General features: G+C 42.2%; 1 protein-coding gene across 2 annotated transcripts in view; it reads left to right on the top strand.

The window, feature by feature from the left end:
* The window catches only part of CUNH2orf73 (chromosome unknown C2orf73 homolog), a 36998-nt gene extending 17407 nt beyond the window's left edge, over positions 1-19591 (top strand). For both annotated transcript variants that reach the window (XM_019549296.1, XM_019549295.1), the window contains exons 4-5: positions 14673-14788; positions 15852-19591. In XM_019549296.1, coding sequence (XP_019404841.1) covers positions 14673-14788; positions 15852-16295 — 560 coding nt within the window. In that variant the 3' untranslated portion in view covers positions 16296-19591. The remainder of the gene's footprint in view (positions 1-14672; positions 14789-15851) is intronic.
* Positions 19592-19993: the final 402 nt, after the last annotated feature.

The following is a 19993-nucleotide window of genomic DNA, read 5'->3' as shown; positions in this document are numbered from 1 at the left end:
GGTTTGCCTGGGGTGGCAGTCCCTGCCTCCCCTGGCCCCCAGTCCTTCTCTGCTGGAGCAGACAGCACAGCCCTGCACTAGAAAGCATGCTGGGATGCAAGGGATTGTGATTTAACTTAAATCAGGAAGGGGTCTGGGACAGAAGTTTCATAAAGCAGTTTGATTTAAATCAGTTGAGTCTGATACTACATTCAACCAGGTTGAACCTGGCTGGACAAAGGAATGCTAGCAATGCCCAATTAGTATATGTTCCCTTGGGCTAGGGACAGAAGTTACATATAAACCGGTTTCAGCCATCAGCTCTGTTCTGTTACAGGTTTAAACCAGTTACTGGTGACTTAAACCGGTTCATGTGTAACTTCTGTCCCTAGCCCAAGGGAACATATACTAGTTGGGCATTGCTAGCATTCCTTTGTCCAGCCAGGCAGAACTATGGGAAATTTCTGCTGTGATATAGAGGGAGCAGATTGTCTAATCAAAATTTTAAGAAAGCTCCAAAACAAACACCATTTTGTCAAGTTTTGGGTGACACTGTCTAAATGCCAATATTAACTGAAAATGTGGAGCTGTCTTATTCATTTCGTAGGTGTCCAGAATAAACAGCTAGAAAATGAAATCCCTGATCCTGGTCCCTGCTACACCTGCTTTGTACTGGTGTAAGGTGGCTCTACACAGGTTGGGTCAGGTCCTTGGAGGACTCCCCCTCTGTAGGATGATCATTGGGCAGTGCAGAGTGGCTGTAGCAGCTCTGGGTAACTCCTCCCTTCCCCAGCTGCCAGTGTGGGAGTATGATTGGGGTGAAAGGTTGTGACTGGAACTGTCTGGGCTTCCAGTGCTCCCCAGCTGCTTTAACAGTTCTGTGGGCCATTGGGAGCTGGCACAGTCTACAGTGAGCTTCACCCAGGGACCAGATTTCTAGGGACAAGAATTCCAGAAGTGAGGGACTGCAAAGGGCATCATTGTATCTCTTTACCCCTAAAACTGTACTAAGTATTACTCAGCTGCAGCCGGGGGACAGATCCTCAAAGACAGACTCAGTAACTAGTCTCTAAGAATGTTCATACCAATTTCATTTTATCATCTGATCATTCTGTTCCATCAACCCACTTAATTACCCATGGTCTTTGGTATTTCAGCTATGCTATACCGGGCCAAAAATGAAAGTGCCCTTTGTGTGGCACACCACCCAACAAATGCCTGGCTACCATCCATAGTTAGATTGACAAATATTCCCCCTGCACCAGAGATGTATCTGTTGAAAAATAATTGTTCATGCCTGGTTTTCCAAACCAAAATGAGTTAGAGGCCTTGATTCTTTCATCTTGTACAGCCCATATGTGTTGCATCAAAGGCAAATTGGCTTCTCATCAGCCGTCTAACAGGTTTCATGTGACTCATGATACCTTTAATGTACACAGATAAATCACATTTCTTAGAAAATAGTTTGGCAGTGGAGCCATTCTGTATAATAAAATGTACATTTTTAGGATCACAAATGAAGATGTGTTCTAATGACGTAAGTAGTACAGGAAATAGGAGGAAACTGTGAATCAGTTCTATAGACTAGATACTCACCTGCTATGAATAGGCATAGCTTTAATGAGCCTATGCTAATTTATCCCTATCATACAGGTTTATTTGATATTAAAAAGAATAAGCCAGAACAAGCAAGGCTTGAGTTCATCCAGCTGCTCTTTTAGCAGCCCCTGCTCTTACTGGGTGCATCTACATGTGCTATTAATGTGCAGCAATAAATTCTGGAGCTGTTCAAGCCAGAGTTTACTGCTCATGGGCTCAGCATCTACATGCCCAGGACTGCAGTGATTTGAGCTGGGGCAGAGGGAGTCTGCTTTGCGGGGTGGTGCTGGGTAGCAGAAGGCTGACAGGAGCCAGAGGTCTGGCCCCCGGCTGGCTGGACTGACCAGGTACAATTTGCACCCCACAGTCACTGTCTACACAAGTGCTTGACTGGACTTAATGACTCAGCCATAAGATAGTACTGTCTCTAACAGTACTATCTTACAGTGAAGTTAATTAGTTTACTGTACCCTATTACCTGCACACATGTAGATGGTGACACTTTACTGCTGAGCTAATTAGTCAACTCTGCAGTGCAAGTGCACGTATAGATGCACTGAGTAAAATTATCTTGCTAATTTCATTTGTAAATGTTGTCCAGTTTGAATAAGATCTGTAGAGCCTAGTCATACAGTCTTTATTGGTGTCTATTTTAATCGGTAGCTTCTGTATGGGATGACTTAGAAGGTTGAACACTTAAAGCAACAGAGGGCAGGTCAGTTACATGACTTATCCAGGTGCTAAAACCCTTTTCCACCCTTGGAAAAACCTATCTACCCTGGACCAGGCATCAGTTTGGATTGGTCATGTGTTTTGGAAACTTTTCTAATTTAACAAAGTTACTATAGATCTGTGCTATGGAATTCAATACCTTTGTCAGACATGACAAAGCATTCAGTCTATTTTTGTCATGCAGCAAATCCTTTTTCCTATTGCTGTGCTATTCAGGGCCAAATCCTGCCCTAGATACACTCTCACTACCCTTATTGCCTTATATGGAAGTGTTGGGAGGTGACTGAGGGCAGGATTTGTCTTTAATCTAAACACTTAAGATGCAAATATTTTCCCCACCTTATAGATCTGGAACTGATGCAGATGCTTATAGGCAACTTACCTTGTTAGATACTTACGTCAATTCCACGTGGCACCCATCTGCATCTAGGTGGCTATATACCTTTGCAAGTCTGGACCTTTGCAACTTGCCTAGAGTCTCTCAGGGACTGTATGGCAGGGCTGGGACTTGAACTTCAGTGTGCTGAGTCTGAGTGCATGCAGTGGTTTACTCACAAGGACAGCCTTCACCTGTATATGGGATTTTGCTACAGTTAGTTGTTATGGGGTGTTCTTCCCCATTCAACTTTTCAGAATTCCTGAAAAATAAATTCAATAGATTACAAATTGTGCATCAGACTTCTGACACACCAGATTCTGGGTAACAGTTTTCACAAACTCCTAACTGACTGAGAAATATAAGACCCATTTTCAAAAGTGACTTGAGCACTTGGAGCCTAATTACATGGACATTCAATGAGACTTAAGCTAGGAGGGCCAAAGTTACTTACCTACTTCACTTGGAATAGGTTGCAAGTCTAGCCCTTAGGCCTTTCAGAAATGCCATCCGTTGCCTTTATGGCATTTCGTTTCATCCTGTTACCTTCTTTCAAGAGAAAAGCAGCTTCTGCAAGGCTCCTGGGAAATGCATTTAGTGCACTTCACGTCTGATTCTGAGCTCACAAATGCTGCTCAGGGAATGCAGCAGGGTCAATACTGGAATGTGCAGTTGAAGAATCCAGTCCCGTATGGCCTTCTTGCAAGCTCTTCAGCATTGAGGATGCCTTTGTTTCTCTGCACCATATGGTGCAGATTACCATGTTTGTGCTAAACAAAAGGTTTAAAAAGTAAACATTCCCTGTCTTCTCATCAGGAGGCTTTCTCCCTGCTCCCTTCATGTGTAGTCAAAGCACAGGGTCACACTGTTAACCACACCTTGACAGTAAGGGTCGCTGATTCTTCATGGGCCTTATGCCAGCATAACCTGAAGCAGATGAGGTGACACTGTTATCAAAGCACTGTCATGGGGTGTAACGGCCCAGGATTTATTATTGAATCTTCCTGCCCCACTTCACTTGTTGAGGGGGCAGGAGGTCTCTGGGGGTATCAGCTGGCAGTGCTCCACTGTACAAGTTCAGATCAAGGCTTTAGCCACTTTGATTATCAAGGCCATTGTGTTTAGCAAGAAAACAGCATCAGTGCTGCTCTGTGAAAAGCAGCCTTCTTCTAGAGAAAGGGTCATGCTATGTAAGGCATGTAATGTGGTCTGAACAACCAGTGCTGGCTGAGATTTCTCTTCTGACTGGTTGGAGTGCCAATATTTTTGCTTCTCCTCACAGAGGGGAAGGGCAAAGGGTGTCCAGTCTTTAGGGTTGCTCGCTAACACTTTTTAATACAAACAATGAACTGTTTTGGATGATTGCTTGTGGGGATATTGTCAAATGCCCAAAGCATGTCATCCCCAATCACACTATTGTGCTCATGAGGCAAGCAATGGTTTCCATGTGTTGGCACATTCGTTGTTCTGAAATTGAGCCAGTTGTCTGTCTGGATTCAGACTACAGCATCTAGAAGTGATGGAGGATTATACCTTGGTATGTTAAATGGCTCTATTCCATAAGAGGTTATATATGCTGAACTGTAACCTAGGAAGTAATGTATGGTTCCTATAAGTCTGCCTTTACAGAGACAGAAAAAAATGGTCTTTTTTGGTATGTATATGACAATTTCCCTCTGCCCCCCCACCTCAAGTGTCCAGGAAACAATAGCTAATGCTTTTCTAGTGCATGGGCTGTTGCTTACTGAGGCTGGTAAGAATTCTTTCTGCCTGTTCTACCTCAAAGGTATTTTAACAGTTTACATATTTAACAGGAGGTAGTCTGTCTCTAACTCATAGGTTTGGAGCTCATTTGGTTTCTCCTACTTGCGAGTTTTATTTGTGTAAAGTTCTCCAGCCAGAATGCGCCTCTGTCTTCTGATACCTTTTGAAATATTCTCCATGTTACAGGGGTATAGGTTGTTGCCTTGTTGGTCTAAGGACATAGTAGATAAGGTCCTTTGGGTGAATCTGATATCTTTTATTAGACCAACTTAAATAGTTGGGAAACATTTTTAGCAAGCTTTCGGGTTTAAAAACCCTTCGTCAGGCTGAGGAAGTCTCTGCAGGAGTGTGTGCTCTTTCTGGATGGAATGAAAAGATTCCATCCAGGAAGAGCACACACCAACTACAGAGACTTCCTCAGCCGGATGAAGGGTTTTTAAACCTGAAACCTTGCTAAAAAAAATTTCCAACTATTTACATTGGTCTAATAAAATATATCAGATTCACCCAAAGAACCTTGTCTGCCTTTTGAAATATTCTGCACCCAGATTCCCAACTCCACTCATTTTTTTGCAGAGTGGAAGGTGCGTTTGCTGCACAAATGGATTAGCCAACCCCGTGTTAAGTTGTAGTCACCAGATTCACACATGCTGTACTAATGACTCTTGCTGCATCAAGAGTAGTAGGATTTACCCACTGGAGAGGATAAAATATGTATTTTGCTCCCTGGAGTTTCCATGAATGCCTGTGAAAACCTTGCCAAAGTAGGCAATTTAACATGTGACAGAAGCTGCTGAATCCATTCATCCCCCAGCGCTCCCTATCCACTGATCCCAGTATCACCCATTTCTGAGACCAAGCTTGGCTAGTGAAGAAGGGCTGCAGTCATCTTGTGCTGATGAATCCCTTTTGTGTGGTCTTTCTACCAATTGGAGCCCTTTGCTAGGACCTGTACCAAGTCCTACCAGCAATGAACCTATGATGACTAAAGTACATTGTGAGGCTAAATCTCCATTTGTCCATTTATAGAGTACATAGTTGTGCACATACAGGTTTGTGAAGTATACTCAGTGCCATCTAAATTAATATTGCTCTCCTGCCCAAATCCTTAATTCAAGTCTAAATGTTTGCCTGCATCTTGCTAGATCTTCCCATAAGGTGCTTTGACACGTGATCCAGAGGTGGAGGGGTGTGCTTTAATTTGAATAGCTCCAAAAGGCATTCTGATTAAAGTGCAGCATTTCATATATCAGTGTTCCTGCACTTCAATATGGTGGTGGTGGCACTTTAACTAAAGCTCACTGAATGCTTTAGTGGGGATCAGAGGGATTGGGGGAGCAAGTAGGGTTTGCAGGGGGTGGGGATCAGAGGGTTAAACAGATCCATGGGGAGGATTGGGAGGGATCAGTGGTCAAGCAGGGTTTATGGTGAGGATTGGGAGGATAGGGGGGGCAAGCATGTCTACAGGAGGAGTGGGCAAATTAGGGGAAGCAAGTGGGGTCTCCAGGAGGACTGGGGGGCTTAGCAGGATCCATGGGGGGGTTGGTGGGGACTGGGACGGTTTGGCAGGATTGGGATTGCACTGGGAACTGTACAGATCTGCCTTGCCAGACCCAATCTAAGTTAGAATACCTCAGAGGTACAATTAACTTAGATCAAGTCAGCCATTTTTAGACCAAGCTAACCTTCCTGAACTTCTGTACAGTTCACATTTAGATCCCTAGTTAGGTCAGTCTAAGTGGGCGAACTAAGTAAGATTGGGTGGCCATTTTTAATGCAATCTAACCTTTCCCTAACCTCATTGAATATTCCCTAACCTCTTGGGAATATTTTTATTTAGTGTTTCATTTTCTACAGAAGTATTGTATAATTTATTCTGAATGTAGTTTTACTACCAAATATTCCAGTAGAATATTCATTAAATAGTATACATTTCTCATACAGGACAACTATAATATAGTATTTTACTGTATTAATACTGAAACAAGCAATTTTGAATAATGTATTAAATACATTAGTGAAAAAGTGTGAATACTTTATTTGACAAATACCTTGGTCTCCTGAGTAATGTGTTTGAGGCTCAACTAGAACAAAATTCAACAGAGATGCTATTTATGAATAACATTTTTCTAGTAGAAATTAGATCTTATTACTAGAAAAATGACACCTTTGGGGACTCCAATGAAAATATCCTTTTCATATTTTGTTGGCTAGAAATTAGATAGTAATACAAATAATCTCTTGTTTCTTTGCAGAAATTCTATAGTGAGCTAATATATTAACTTTTGCTCAGTTGTAGCAAGAACACAATCTACTGAATGATGTTATGCATATTCACAGTTATTAGCACCTGAGCTACAAGCATATTCATGCTATGAATGAGCTCCTGTTATCTTAGTCAAGTAGAAAATACCATTTCCTTATATAAATTCGTTTCATTGGTTGAACTCTCAGGTTCAGTTATTAAGTATTACTAAAAGAACCCAGACATACCATTCATACCTACATTGAAACACATAGAGTCTCTTTACCTAAAGAAATTACTATTATTTCTAATTACATAGTGTACTTATGAAAAAGCTCATAGTAAATCCTAGTGAACCTTAAAAACACAGGGATCTGTGGAAGCTACCGCTGTACATGTCCCTGGCAAGTATATCACAAACATTTCCATACATATATTTGCAGTTTCCCCAAATGGACATTTTTTCTGGGCTTCTTCAGAATCTGAAACAAACTACAACAGTGCTTTGCTAGGCATTTGTCACTCATGTGTTAGCATGCTTTACAGGCTCCGATAATTCTCTAAACTTCCAGCATTCCTATGGGGTAGTTAAGTATTGCTTCTCCCGTAGCTAGGGAAAGGATAAGAATCATGGAAAGTTAGGGTTGGATGGGACCTCAGAAGGTCATCTAGTCCAATCCCCTGCTCAAAGCAAGATCATCCCCAACTAGATCACCCTTCCCAAAGTTTTGTCAAGCTGGGTTTTGAAAACCTCCAAAGATGGAGCTTCTACCACCTCTCTGAGTAACCTGTTCCAGTGTTTTACTACCCTCCTAGTGAGAAAAATCTTCCTAATATCTAACCTAAACTTCCTTTACTGCAACTTGAGACCATTGCTCCTTGTTTTGTCAAGAGAAGTTTTGTAACAGACCTAAGGTCACACAGCAAATCAGCAACAGAGCAGTAATAGTCAGTACTATAATGAAGCAGTGTGGAGTAACTGAAATGGAGTTAGGGGGGTCACTCTCTTGCCCCCACATCTCTCCCACACCCTGCATCTGCCCTGCAGTGGCTCTGGCTCCGGCAGGGAAGAGGGCAGAGAAGCAATGGTGGTGCATGATGCAGGAGCAGTTGCTGGTGTTTCACCTCCTATTTTGGCCAATGAAAATGGTATTTTGGCTCTTCAACTTGCATTTTACTGGCAAAAAACAAGTGACATTTCCCCAGCAGCAGCAAACCTCCAGCCGTTGGCCCTGCAGTGTGTGCTGCTGCCTCCCAGGGCACCAAACGAACTGGTTACACCTCTAGGTTCCAGAATTTCTAGGCTCCTAGTCCACTCACATAATTAGTGAAAATCCTTCCTCTTCAGGTCTTCTTAGTATTGCTAACTCATTGCTTTTAGCACATTAATAAACTTCAGTATAGTTGCTACTAGTTTGTGCCAGAACAGTGGATCACTCATGCTAGCTGGAGCCTCTACCCTGCAATAACTAAAATCTAGTTGACAGAGCTGCAGCTTGCAAAAAGAATGGAAGATTCATTTAATCAATAATCTGTATATAATCAGCTTATCAATGCCTGGTGTATCTGGCATCCGAGCACTTAAATATGGACTCAGAATTCACCTTACATTGACCTTGCAGACCAGATTACTGACCTCCATTTCCATGTCTACTCAGTTACATATCTTGTTTCCTTTAATAGGATTCTAACAAAAGACTCTCTGTTATCATCCTTGTGCCAGATTTACCCTTTGCCTCCAAGTGGTGCCTGCGAATGCTATTTTTGCACTGTATAGCATGTTATCGAAGGATAAGTCACTGCTGTAACTGTAACTCATGTAGATGTACCCAAACTAGTTTTAAACTATCTAGCTGAAGTATCGCTAGCAGTCCAGCCATAGCAACGCTAAGCTTGGCACAAGTGAATTCCTCATGTCTACTTGCTTTCTCCAGCAAGTTTTTTAGCCCACACCATTCACCATACTATCATGGCTACACTGCTTAACAATGACTGAGGTAGCTCAGTTATGTTTTCAGCCTTGAAGTCAAAGTAGGCTTAGGGCAAGCCCCCAAATATAATTCTGTTGGTGCGCTCATATAAGTGCCCAGGTGACAGCCCTAGAGACTCTTTTTTTTTTCTGTTTAATCCCCTGAAGTGATACAGTATGGGTAGCATCGGCACAAATTCATTCATACTTCCCTGCTCATATGCTTTGATTATGATGAGAAGGGACTACCTCTAGGTTTGAGAACATAGTTCATCCCCATCACACTATTCATTCCTTTCCCTCTTGTAGTTTTAATCCCTTAGGCCCCTGCCATACATGAACTTAAAACATAATTAAGCAGTTAATCACATCTTAAAGTTGTGATCTGGCCACACATTCAATCAATTAATAACTTGATAAAACAAGGAATAAACCACAAAGTTATTCTGCAGAAAATGTTTAATAACTTTGTAGCCGGTTCCTATCACATCATTAATTGAACGTGTGGCCTGGTGTGCCCCTGTCATTAGCTGAGGGGGCTCCCGGCCATGGGAGCTTGCTACTTGCTGATGCAGGGGGAGCCTGGGATTGTGATTCTGGGCTCTTCCTGCACCATCAATAAGGCATGATGGAATATGATTGCTGTAGCAGAAAGTGCGATGGTGGGATCGCACATCAGATCCTATCACACTTATACCATTACATCTGGCAGGGGCCTTAGGGCCCAATACAACTTGGACCAAACTCAACAGGATTCTTTTCATTAATACAGCAGCCGCTGATCAGGCTCCTATTGTGTTGATGTGCCTGTAACTTTCTGTCTGTGGGCAGAGCTGTACTGCTACCCAGCATGTCCACAAGAAGCAGAATGACCTGCAAGGAAGTTTAGCTGTGAAATAATCAGGGGTAACTTTGTCATGGACGAAGCAGCGGCAGCACCACCAGGATGTGCTGAGGATAACAGATGGCAAAGGTTTTCCTCCTGAAAAGCCACACATATCTTTTGACAGTACTGTGACATGGAAAGTATGGGTCACCACTATGATAAGCCTGCTTATCCCCCAGCCATGAGTCTACAAGTCCCCAGTGGTGGAGCAGGCAGAAGAAGACGTTTGAATCTCAGTGGCTGCAAAGGCAGATGAAAGCTGCAGTGGAACAAGATTCCCGGTTGTCTTGATCTCCTTGCCATTGGATCAAGGTCCTGTTTTGTGAAGAGCCACATGAAAGCTGATGTGCAGCAGCTTCTCCACAATAAAAGAAATCATGCAAAGGTGTCTTTCATGACAACAGGTTTCAAGCACATTCCTCAAGCTCTCAAGCCCCTTGGCAACCAGGTAATGGCGATGGGAACAGGATTGTGAGGTGTGGAACTTCTAGTCATGAATGGACACAAAGGCAGCAGTTACAAGAGGGTTGTTTAGCATTTGGATGTGGCAGGAGTGTAATTTGACAGCTGTAACTGTGACTGAGTAGGCCTCTTGAGGATCCACTTTGCTGACCGCACATGGGGAAGGGACTGGAAGAGGGGCCCTAAAAATAGCCTGTCTGATACAGTATTTTGTTTTCCTTCTTGACTGGATAACTGTGGTCCAGTAGGATCAGTTTTCCTGTGGTCAAAAATACCCACAAAGACACACCATTGTTTTCAGGACCTGGAACATCAGGACCCTCTTGGACAACCCTAATAGTGAACATCCAGAGTGCTGCACTGTAATCATGGCGCAAGAACTCAGGTGGCACAACATTGATGTAGCTGCACTGAGTGAGACTAGGTGAGCAAGAGATGGGCAGCTCAAGGAACATAAAGGCATACCAGATCAAAGAACATACCTTCTTCTGAAAGGGTAAACAGGAAGAATAACTTTGACTTCATGGACTTGGTTTTGCCATTAAGTATGAACTCATAAACCAACTCAATGAGTTCCCAATTGGAATTAAAGTGTGCCTCATGACTCTCTGTCTTAAACCGGTGGGGAGCCAATATGCCACTGTCATCATTATGTATGCCCTGACTCTTGATGCTGCCGATGAAACCAAGGACGAATTCTATGCCAACCTCGACTAAGTCTTTTTTCACATTCTGGAGGGAGACAGATTTATTTTTCTCAGTGATTTCAATGCCAGTCTAACATCTGGGATGCAAGGAAGGAGTTAAAAAGGTCAACTCCAGTGGCATCCTCCTCTTGACCAAATATGTGGAACGTGGACTTACCATCACCAACATCCTGATCTGCCAGAAAAACAGGTACAAGACATCGTGGCAACTCTCATGATTTAAGCATTGACACCTGATTGACTATGTCATTGTCTGTACTTGGGATCACAAAGATGTCTGCATCACCCAAGCTATGCTAGGAGCGTCCAGTTTTGGGCTCCACAATTCAAAAAGGATGTGGAGATGCTTGAGAGAGTCCAGAGAAGAGCCATGCGCATGATCAGAGGTCAGGAAAGCAGACCTTACGACAACAGGCTGAGAGGCATGGGGTTCGTTAGCCTGGAAAAGCGCAGGTTCAGGGGTGATCTGATAAGTTTATCAGGGGTGACCACCAGGATCTGGGGGAATGTTTGTTCATCAAAACGACCCAAGTGATGATGAGGTCAAATGGTCATAATCTAGTACAAGACCATTTCAGACTGGACATAAGGAAGTATTTCTTTACTGTCCGAGCCCCCAAGATCTGGAACAGCCTGCCATCAGAGGAGGTTCAAGCACCTACATTGAACACCTTTAAGAGCAAATTGGATGCTTATCTTGCTGGGATCCTATGACCCCAGCTGACTTCCTGTCCTTTGGGTGGAGGGCTAGACTTGATGATCTTCTGAGGTCCCTTCCAGCCCTAATGTCTATGAAAGCTGATGATTGCTGGACTGATCACTGACTCATCCACTTAGTTATGTCACTCAAACTGGCTCCCAAACAATAGCTGCGGCAGAAGCAGTGCCAATGGAAGATCAATGCTGAAGGACTCAAAGACCTAAGCAAGTCCACCAGTGCCTCAACAAAAGACAGGCAAATTCCAATCAACAACAATGGGAGAATGGCAGCAGTGTTTGGGGTGCTCTCAAAGCCACTGTCATAAGCACCTGTGAAGAGACACTTGGATTGTCTACCAGAAACATCAAGACTGGTTTGATGAGAACAATCAGGAGATCCAAGAGTTGATTGATCACAAGTTCAAGGCCTTTTGTGCTTGGCAAAATTACATCGCCTCAGGGAGGAGCCACTGCCTGCCCCGTGCCACTCTCTCTCACTGCAAGGATGCCGGCATAGTGAGGATTGGAGTGCAACTGAGCGGTAGCTTACCACCAGCCTCAGTGCCTTTGCTGTGCTCTAGGTTTCTAAGAAGCTGCAGCCCAGCTCTTCTCTGGGCAGGTGCATGGCATTAAAAAGTTAAAGTGTGGCAAAATATTTTTTTTTGTGTGCAGCCATGCACATGCGCTGCTTAGAGGGAACCTTGCTTGGAAGCTATCGCTCATAGAAGGCTGACATAGATGAAAAAATCCAACATCACCTCAAATGTGCAAGTGCGGTCTTGGATGCCTGAGGAAACAGGTGTTCAAAGATTGTGACATCAGATCTGAAACCAAGCTCAAGGTTTAACAAGCAATTGTGATCCCCACCTTGTTGTATGGAACTGAGACAGGACAACACACAGGAGACATCTAAAGTTGTTGGAGAAGTAACATCAATGCTGCCTGTGGAAGATCCTCTGAATCCAGTGGGAAGACAGACACACCAATGTTAGTGTTTTCCTGCAAGCAAATACCATGAGTATTACAGCAATGATCATCTGGCATCAACTTCTTTGGGCTGGCCTTGTCATTTGGATGTCTGACTCCAAACTCCTGAAGCAAGTTTTATTCTCCCAGCTCAGTCAAGGTATACACTCAAGAGAAGGGCAGAGAAAGTGCTTCAGGGATATCTTCAAGGCCAGCTTAGAAAAATGCAACATCTCTGTCAACTCGTGGTAGACTATTGCCCAGGATTGTCCCAAATGGAAGAAGAATCTGCTGCAGGGATCTCAGTACTTTGAAACTTTACGACAATAACAGGAGATGGAGAAGTGGGAGCAGCAGAAACAATGTGTCACAGACCAAATCAAGAATCCAGTGCCACCCACTTCGCACAGACACACATGTCCAAGTTGTAGTAGAGTTTGTCTATCCCAGATAGGCCTCATCAGCCATCTTCGGACACACAGGTAAGACAATCATGGAAGATAATCATCCTTGTCTGTGAGGGATCCCCCAAAAATAGCTTTCTCTTTTGTCTTGAAGATACCTTGTGTGTTTGCTCTGTTTTCATATGAGTATGCACAGGTAAAATGCCAGGTGAAATGAGGGATGGAGTGTTAGCAACTTTAGACAGCTGGGCACAATGGGCAGAGTACTGGGCTCTCTTCCCAGCTCAGCCACTGACTGATTGCTAGGTGGTAGTATCAGTGGGGAGTGAACCATTGCCTAGTTGTTTCTAAGTTTTTCTTAGTGTATAACAGGTATCTTCTAAAACACATTTAAAGAATAGAATCATTTTAACACATGCCTGTTAAAAATTAAATGACTTGGTCAGCATAGACTGTGACCCTGCAGTGTATGGCATGAGGTTAGTATTTGCTAATGTGCTCTAAGTTTTATGTTATAGGTCAGTGTAGGGCTAACCCTTTTGGCAGGCATGCCACAAATTATCACCCACCGTCTGCAAGTGCCAACCCATTGCCTTTGTCTTACCTGATCTGCTGCTCTGCTCTCTACTCCCTCCCCTGTACTTCATGCCCAATCTACTCCTCTGCTTTCTGCTTCCTTCCCTATCTGCTGCTGGCTGCCTGTGGCATCCCTGATCTACAATGTGCCACACACAAAGGCTGCCAGTGTCACTCATGGCAGATTGGCCACCCCGGTATGAGTTGTAGTTGTATTTGTGGCGGATTTCAGTTCTGTTTCTGCACTCAGCATTTGTGTGTACTTATGCTTCTAATTTATTTTCCTATATCAATACTGCATACATAGTGTATGGTTTAGTATAGCATTTCCGCCTGTATCACATAAAATATTAAATGCAGAATCATTCCAGTTGGCTTGGAAAAGAATTCTGTTGGAGACAGAAAACTGGCTAAAGAACTGTAAATAAAAGGTAGTGGTAAATGGCAGCATGTCAGGTGCTGGTAAAGTTTCTAGCCAGAGACTGCTGAGGTTCATTTTAGGGCTAGTTTTGATCAGATAGGGAGGCAGTGCAGAATGCAGCCTTCTTCTGGAAAGTGCTGCCTCTTTTCCTGATATGCCAGGCTACTTGTGGGTCAGTGTGGGATGGGGCAGATTAATTGTTTGGGTTTTGTGGAGACTCACAAGAGGTGGAGGGGAAGCTTCATGGTTGTCACGTATGCACATCCATGGGCCAATCTGACCCTAAGAGAAGGCAGAATAGTCATTCTGGTGATAAAGAAGGGTCTAATGTCACTAGGGACAATTAAAACTAAACTAGGGAAAGCAGTAGGAAATGATCTGACAAGAAGAGTTCCATGTGTACTAAATGATTTCATAGGCTTTCTCCTTCTTTCTTCCTCTGTCCCCCACCCCCAAAATGATCCTTGGAATTTTCTTCTGAAGTCTATTTGTCTGGGCTTCATTCTCACCCCATCCAATGTCTTCCAAAAGGCCTGCAGCGCTGCCTATGAAAAACAAGTACATTTACACTCCAAAAAGCCCTTGAATCATCATGGTATGTATGCATGCCTAACTGAGTATCCCTACCATCACATCATTGTCATTAGTGTTCTTCTCTCCTACTGTTCCTGGGAGACATTACATCTGTATCTGACTGTCAGGTTTCTCTAAACAAGTCAGGACAGGCACCTGTCATTTTTCTTTTGTATTTTCATGCAACATCTAACATCTGTGAGTGCTGTTGAATCACAGTATTTTTTTGCTGTAAAACCATGGGGGCCCTTCATGCATCTCTGATTGTTTGATTGATTGATTGATTGATTGGGGTTTTTTGTTTTTGTTTTTAGTTCCACTTGCTAATCCCAAACCACCAGAAAGCCTTCCAAAAATTTTACAGGAACAGATCTCCTTTAGCCATCAGTACAATTCCAGAGTGACTCCTAATGAACCCATTCGAGGAAAGGTAAGACCATGTGCATCCTGTATGATTAATAGTGAAAAGGAAGCTGGAGGTTTAAGTTTATTCCAACACTTCCGACAAACAGGTTTAAAACCAAGAGCTATTGTTACATACCTTAGAATTGGCAGGATTGAAGATATGCTTTTTAATATTACTTCACATGTCATGTTTTTTGTTTGCATGCATTGTATTATCTGGCTTCCTGGAGCTTTAGTGACTGATTACAAAAAAAAAATCCTAATGATATAATTCTCACTAGTTTGGTTCTCCAGTGACTGACTATGCTCATTTACACTCAAGGTAAGTGGAGCAGGAATGGCATGGACAAAATAAGAGCCAGACTCAGTGTGTATTTTGAAGTCACTTCCTTAAATATTTGTTCCAAACTGTTGACAGTTTTTGTATAGTAGGAATTTGGGTCTATAAGTATATGTGTAGATAAGAATAGGTGTGTCTTCTGAGTTGGTGTTGACATATGTAATGTGGGAGACCAATCCAGTAGCTGTGAATCAGGCCCAAAGTGCAGAATTCAATTGTCAGAAGCATTTTGAAGAAGACAGCCTTGTGTTTGTTTTCACTTCTGCTTATTAAAAAGGGGGAAAAAAAATCTTGTGTGACCCTGGTGGACCAAATCATTTGGGATGCCGTCATAAATCTCCAGGCCCACAAAAGCAGCCCTTTAGAATTGTATCCATAGCAACCCATGTAGCAAGAAATGAAATCTGATATGAATAGACTCGCACTGGAGAGCCGTAGGCTGGTCACACACTCTGAGAGGCATAATGGTTGTGAACCAGAGAAAATAAGATGCATTTTCTTTTGCTTGTTGCTCCTTTCCGAATATTCCTGCTGTGCCCCATTTCATGAATAAAATAGGCTGACAGAACAGCCATTATTCCAGGTCCAGCTTTCAGCTATTAGGACGTAGGCTGATGGCCAGTAGAGAGGCCAAGAAACAAGTGAATGCCTTGCCAGCACTTGAGCTAATAAATGAACTCAGCTCACAGCTGCATCTACTAGCCGCTTATGTTCCTCTGGTTAACATCAACCTTGTTTCCCTTTCCAGCGACATGGAGCTTTTGTGTGGACAGAGATAAAACCAGAGAGTGGGCCGATAGTTCCTAAGGGAACAGAAGTATTCCAGAGTGCTAGAGGGTCATGCTCACTAGGACAGCCAAAAACAGAGAAAGGAAACTCAGTGGAAAGCCGAATGACCTCACCCAGTTACTGCCTGCAGAATTCCCAGGGGCCACTAGGCTCTGAAACTCGCTTATCAAAACCAGATGTCAGAGCAGCAGCCAAAGCCTGCCCCAGCATTCCTGCAAGAGGACGGAGGAGTTCAAGCATTTCTCAGACAACAGAGGTGAATGTTATCCATCCTGCTAGGGAGGAGCCTTTATGCCCAATACTGAAAAGTCCCATCAACAAATCTCTGCGTAAGTTACCTACCGCAAATAAAGCCACACAGTCAGTTTTATTACCACCAGTCACCGAATTAAGGAAAGCCTAGAATCACTATGCTAGCCAGTGTTCTTGCCTAGGCTAATATCAATAACACCAAACACAAGCTGACACCAGTGAACTGCTAGAGTGCAAACAATACTCCTTTGACATAACAACAGCTGCACTGTACTTTGATGTTTCTAGAAAACTGTATGCTCATAAGAACTTTTTTATTTTTTTTTTACAGTGGAATTTCATTGCCTTCGTAATGTGAACTTAATGGTCTGGATTGTTTGCATGCTTTTTGTCCCCAATTTGACTTTGAATGACTTTAACACTTTCAGGGCTGGAGGTGACTATGATTCTTCAAAATGTATTTATTTTTGCAAAAATAGAAGGACCAGGCTTTGGTTTTGGTTTTCTTATTGCTGCTTTTAACATATACAGTTGTGATATGTGTTATCTGTTTGCTGCTGCCCCATAGAGCATGATTTCACACACCATATGGTGTCAGCTTGTCATAAATGGCAGCTATTGTTGCTTCGGTAGGAAACAATGACAGCCAAGAGAGACAATTTGCTGCAGCCTACAGGAATGCAAAAATAACGTGTCACTACTGTATACAGCTAACAAGGACAAATTTGGAATGAACTTTTTTTCAAGGACATTGATATTTTCCTATGAGCTCTAGCTTCTTTTTTAGTCCAGAAAACCTGTTAGTCCAGCGACTGATGAGCAAACTTTTACTGAAGTTTGAAATACACTGGAATATTTGGAAAAGATTTCTGGAATATATTCCCCAGCACCCTGCTTTGTTGTTGTCACAGGAAACGCCCCCACCTACTCTTTGTCTCAGGGAAACTCAGAAAGTTTCAACTCCAGTTACGAAGCAGTTTTTCATCAAAGAGATAAAGCAAGTTATTACCTGCGGTTCTTGAATTTGATCCACTAGTGTGCTGGAGAAGTTAATATATGCATTTCACAGCAGTGAGAACAATGGGAGTTTGATTTCCTGCTTGCTATATTGAGTAAGACATTACAACCACTGTAGCTGCAACCATGCTACATGTTCTTTTCTCAAAGGCCATTAACAGAGCCAAGGAAAGTTTTCAGAGTTTCTTTAGAACTTATTTTGAGAGAATTTCTACCTAGTTTTGTCAGGTCCTCCTTACTGGAGCTAAAAATGAAAATACCCTCGGACACACTTAGTCACATTGTGCTGATTTATTTGTTCTGCTTCAGATGACAGTAACATTTCTTAAATTACTCTAGAGGCCAATTTTGGCTTTTTGGATATGCAAACTCAGATTGCACTGATGTAAGAGGGAGCCACAGGCCATATCTGAGAGTAATCTGCCTCTTTATTTTAGTGTACGCACTAGTTATACTAATTACATGTAACTCTGTTTCTACCAGCGTTTCAACGCTGAAGCACTTTGACATTTGTAAATATGGATATGACCAAAACTGTCAGAACTGTATCTTTTGTAATATAGTTTTCCTTTTTGGCTTCTAATTTTATTCATTAAACTTTTGACCAGCATGTGTGAGAGAGTGAAGTCTGTTAGAACTGTACAGTTGGCAAAAAACTGAAGTATTTTGCAAAAAGGCTAATATCTATGTTAAACATAAAAGCCCAGCTTCCAGAAGACTGGATGTCCTTTATGGCTGCTAGCAGGCTCTCACTACAAAGCCATGCCCAGTCTCAGGAGGATTGTCTATCAGGCAAGGTAAATATCACCAGAGGCAGAGAGATTTTTATATCCAGTCATAACATGTTTTCCGTGATACTAGGACACGGGCTTTTCATGCCAGAATAAACGATCAAGATGGATACCATGGTACAAAATAACATGTATATTAAATTATCCAAGTGCATGGTGTATGCAGCTGTCCTTAAAGTCACAGGAACGATTATCACTACCTTCAATAGAAGTTGGACCATGCATATGAGAGCTTGCAATTTAAAATGATAAAAAAATGGATGGTGAGTGAGGGAATGGGATACCCTGTACAAACATAGAATTGACTCTTTAAGATTTGAAAATTACAAGTACTTCTTCTTGATACTGTTCATATTTTAATGTCATAAGGCCAGACTGTGCAGACCTTTCTGCATGTAAATACTTTTTCCCCTTTTTCGTGCATGGAGAATTGTATTAACAGACCAGGAGTTGGGAAGTCCACTCCTGGGCATCTGAATCATTAGTTCATTCTCCTGTCCGTTCAGTTTCTCCTGCTTCTAGCATCTCCACCTTCCACCAAGGTTATTTTGTCATCCCACCTTGAGGAAAAGATAACTTAAAGGACCATAGAAAAAGTTGTTCACAACTTTAAATCCTTACTGGCAATATAGATTTCATGGATTTGGTCTTCCATGTAGATGATGGCATGATGCTTCTGAATCAAAATAATAGGCCAGAGTAACGTGCTGGTTGTTGATCTTGCCAGAAGCTCTCTTGTAGATCAGTTCATTTGTAGATTTTAGATTTGTATAATCTCATACAAGGTACATTTCAGCAATCTGGACACGTTAATTGAAGCTTTTTAAACGTAACTGGTATACCATTGAAGAGCTGATGCAGATAAAGAAGCTGCAATCTTTTGTGGGGCTAAGGCCATTGCTATCTGATTACGCAGGGCAATATGGTTCAGCTAGTACATAACAGTTGCCAGATTTCTGGGCTATTAGGGCATATGAATTTAATGTCCGTACATCTGACTACATTCATTGCAGTAGATGTAAGCTTTTACATAGCTGAGTTTTCTTTGCTCCTTGAGAAGTTTCTTTTGAAACAACAGCTTCCTGAGATGCTTAAGTCTTTTATATCTTTCACCTTTTTAAAAGACTTGGAAACTGATGGCACCTTCTTTGCTACACATAGCACAGAGCAGTGAATTATGTGCAACTGTTTACAAGATCAAATCCATATTTCCTAACTAATATATGTTGCATGCACTGCAGTTCTACACAATTCACATATAGCAGTTGAGCCAGAAGTATGTATTTTTAATGAGTAGTTCACTAAAATACCAGAGCACATATATTTTATTCCTTTTCATGAATTCTTGAGGCTCAGATCTGCCTTTTGATTATGTTCTACTTGTTCTAAGCCTCTCTTGTTGATTGGTTGTGGATTGTGCCTTTGATTGTGTTCAGTTTGAGACTTTTACTGAAGGAGTAGATTTTATTTTCTGTGCACTGCACACTTGTTTCTGTAGCAAATTTCTTGTTCATATTAAGGATGGTTTTTATTTGCATCTATATTAATGAATGCATTTTATAGGCGTTGTACATACTGTTTGCAAACACAATCGTATTTGGAAATTGTCTTTACATTAAGCGCACTGAAATATTTTGAATATATGTATTATTTCCTTCAACGTGACCTCACTGCTATTCATGTCATAGGGCAATAGACAAATGTTTCTAGAAAAGGCCATCTTCCGGCTAAGATGTCTAAATATAGCAGCCCATGATTTGTTAGACGTAGACTCCTTCCTGAGACTTCTGTGAGCAGAGAGAGTAAATTATGTGCATATAGAGATTTAAATCTCACTGAAAAAACTGTTATTTTAGTACAAGACTTTTCAACAGTCTGACAGTGTCAGTGTGACAGAGCTTGGCTTGCTCCTTGACGGTGAGATGGTATTTCAGTGGCAACAGCCATACACCAGCTTAAAAAGGCAATATTTAGCTCTGTGGCACCAGAACAAAAGGTTAGTTTGAATAAAAATGGGAATCATCTGTTTGCCAAAATACCC

The sequence above is a fragment of the Crocodylus porosus genome, unplaced genomic scaffold, assembly GCF_001723895.1.
Source record: "Crocodylus porosus isolate Cpor-Errol unplaced genomic scaffold, CroPor_comp1, whole genome shotgun sequence".
NCBI classification, from domain to species: Eukaryota; Metazoa; Chordata; order Crocodylia; family Crocodylidae; genus Crocodylus; species Crocodylus porosus.
Note: the sequence above shows the minus strand (reverse complement) of the source record. Positions and strands in the feature narration are given on the sequence as shown.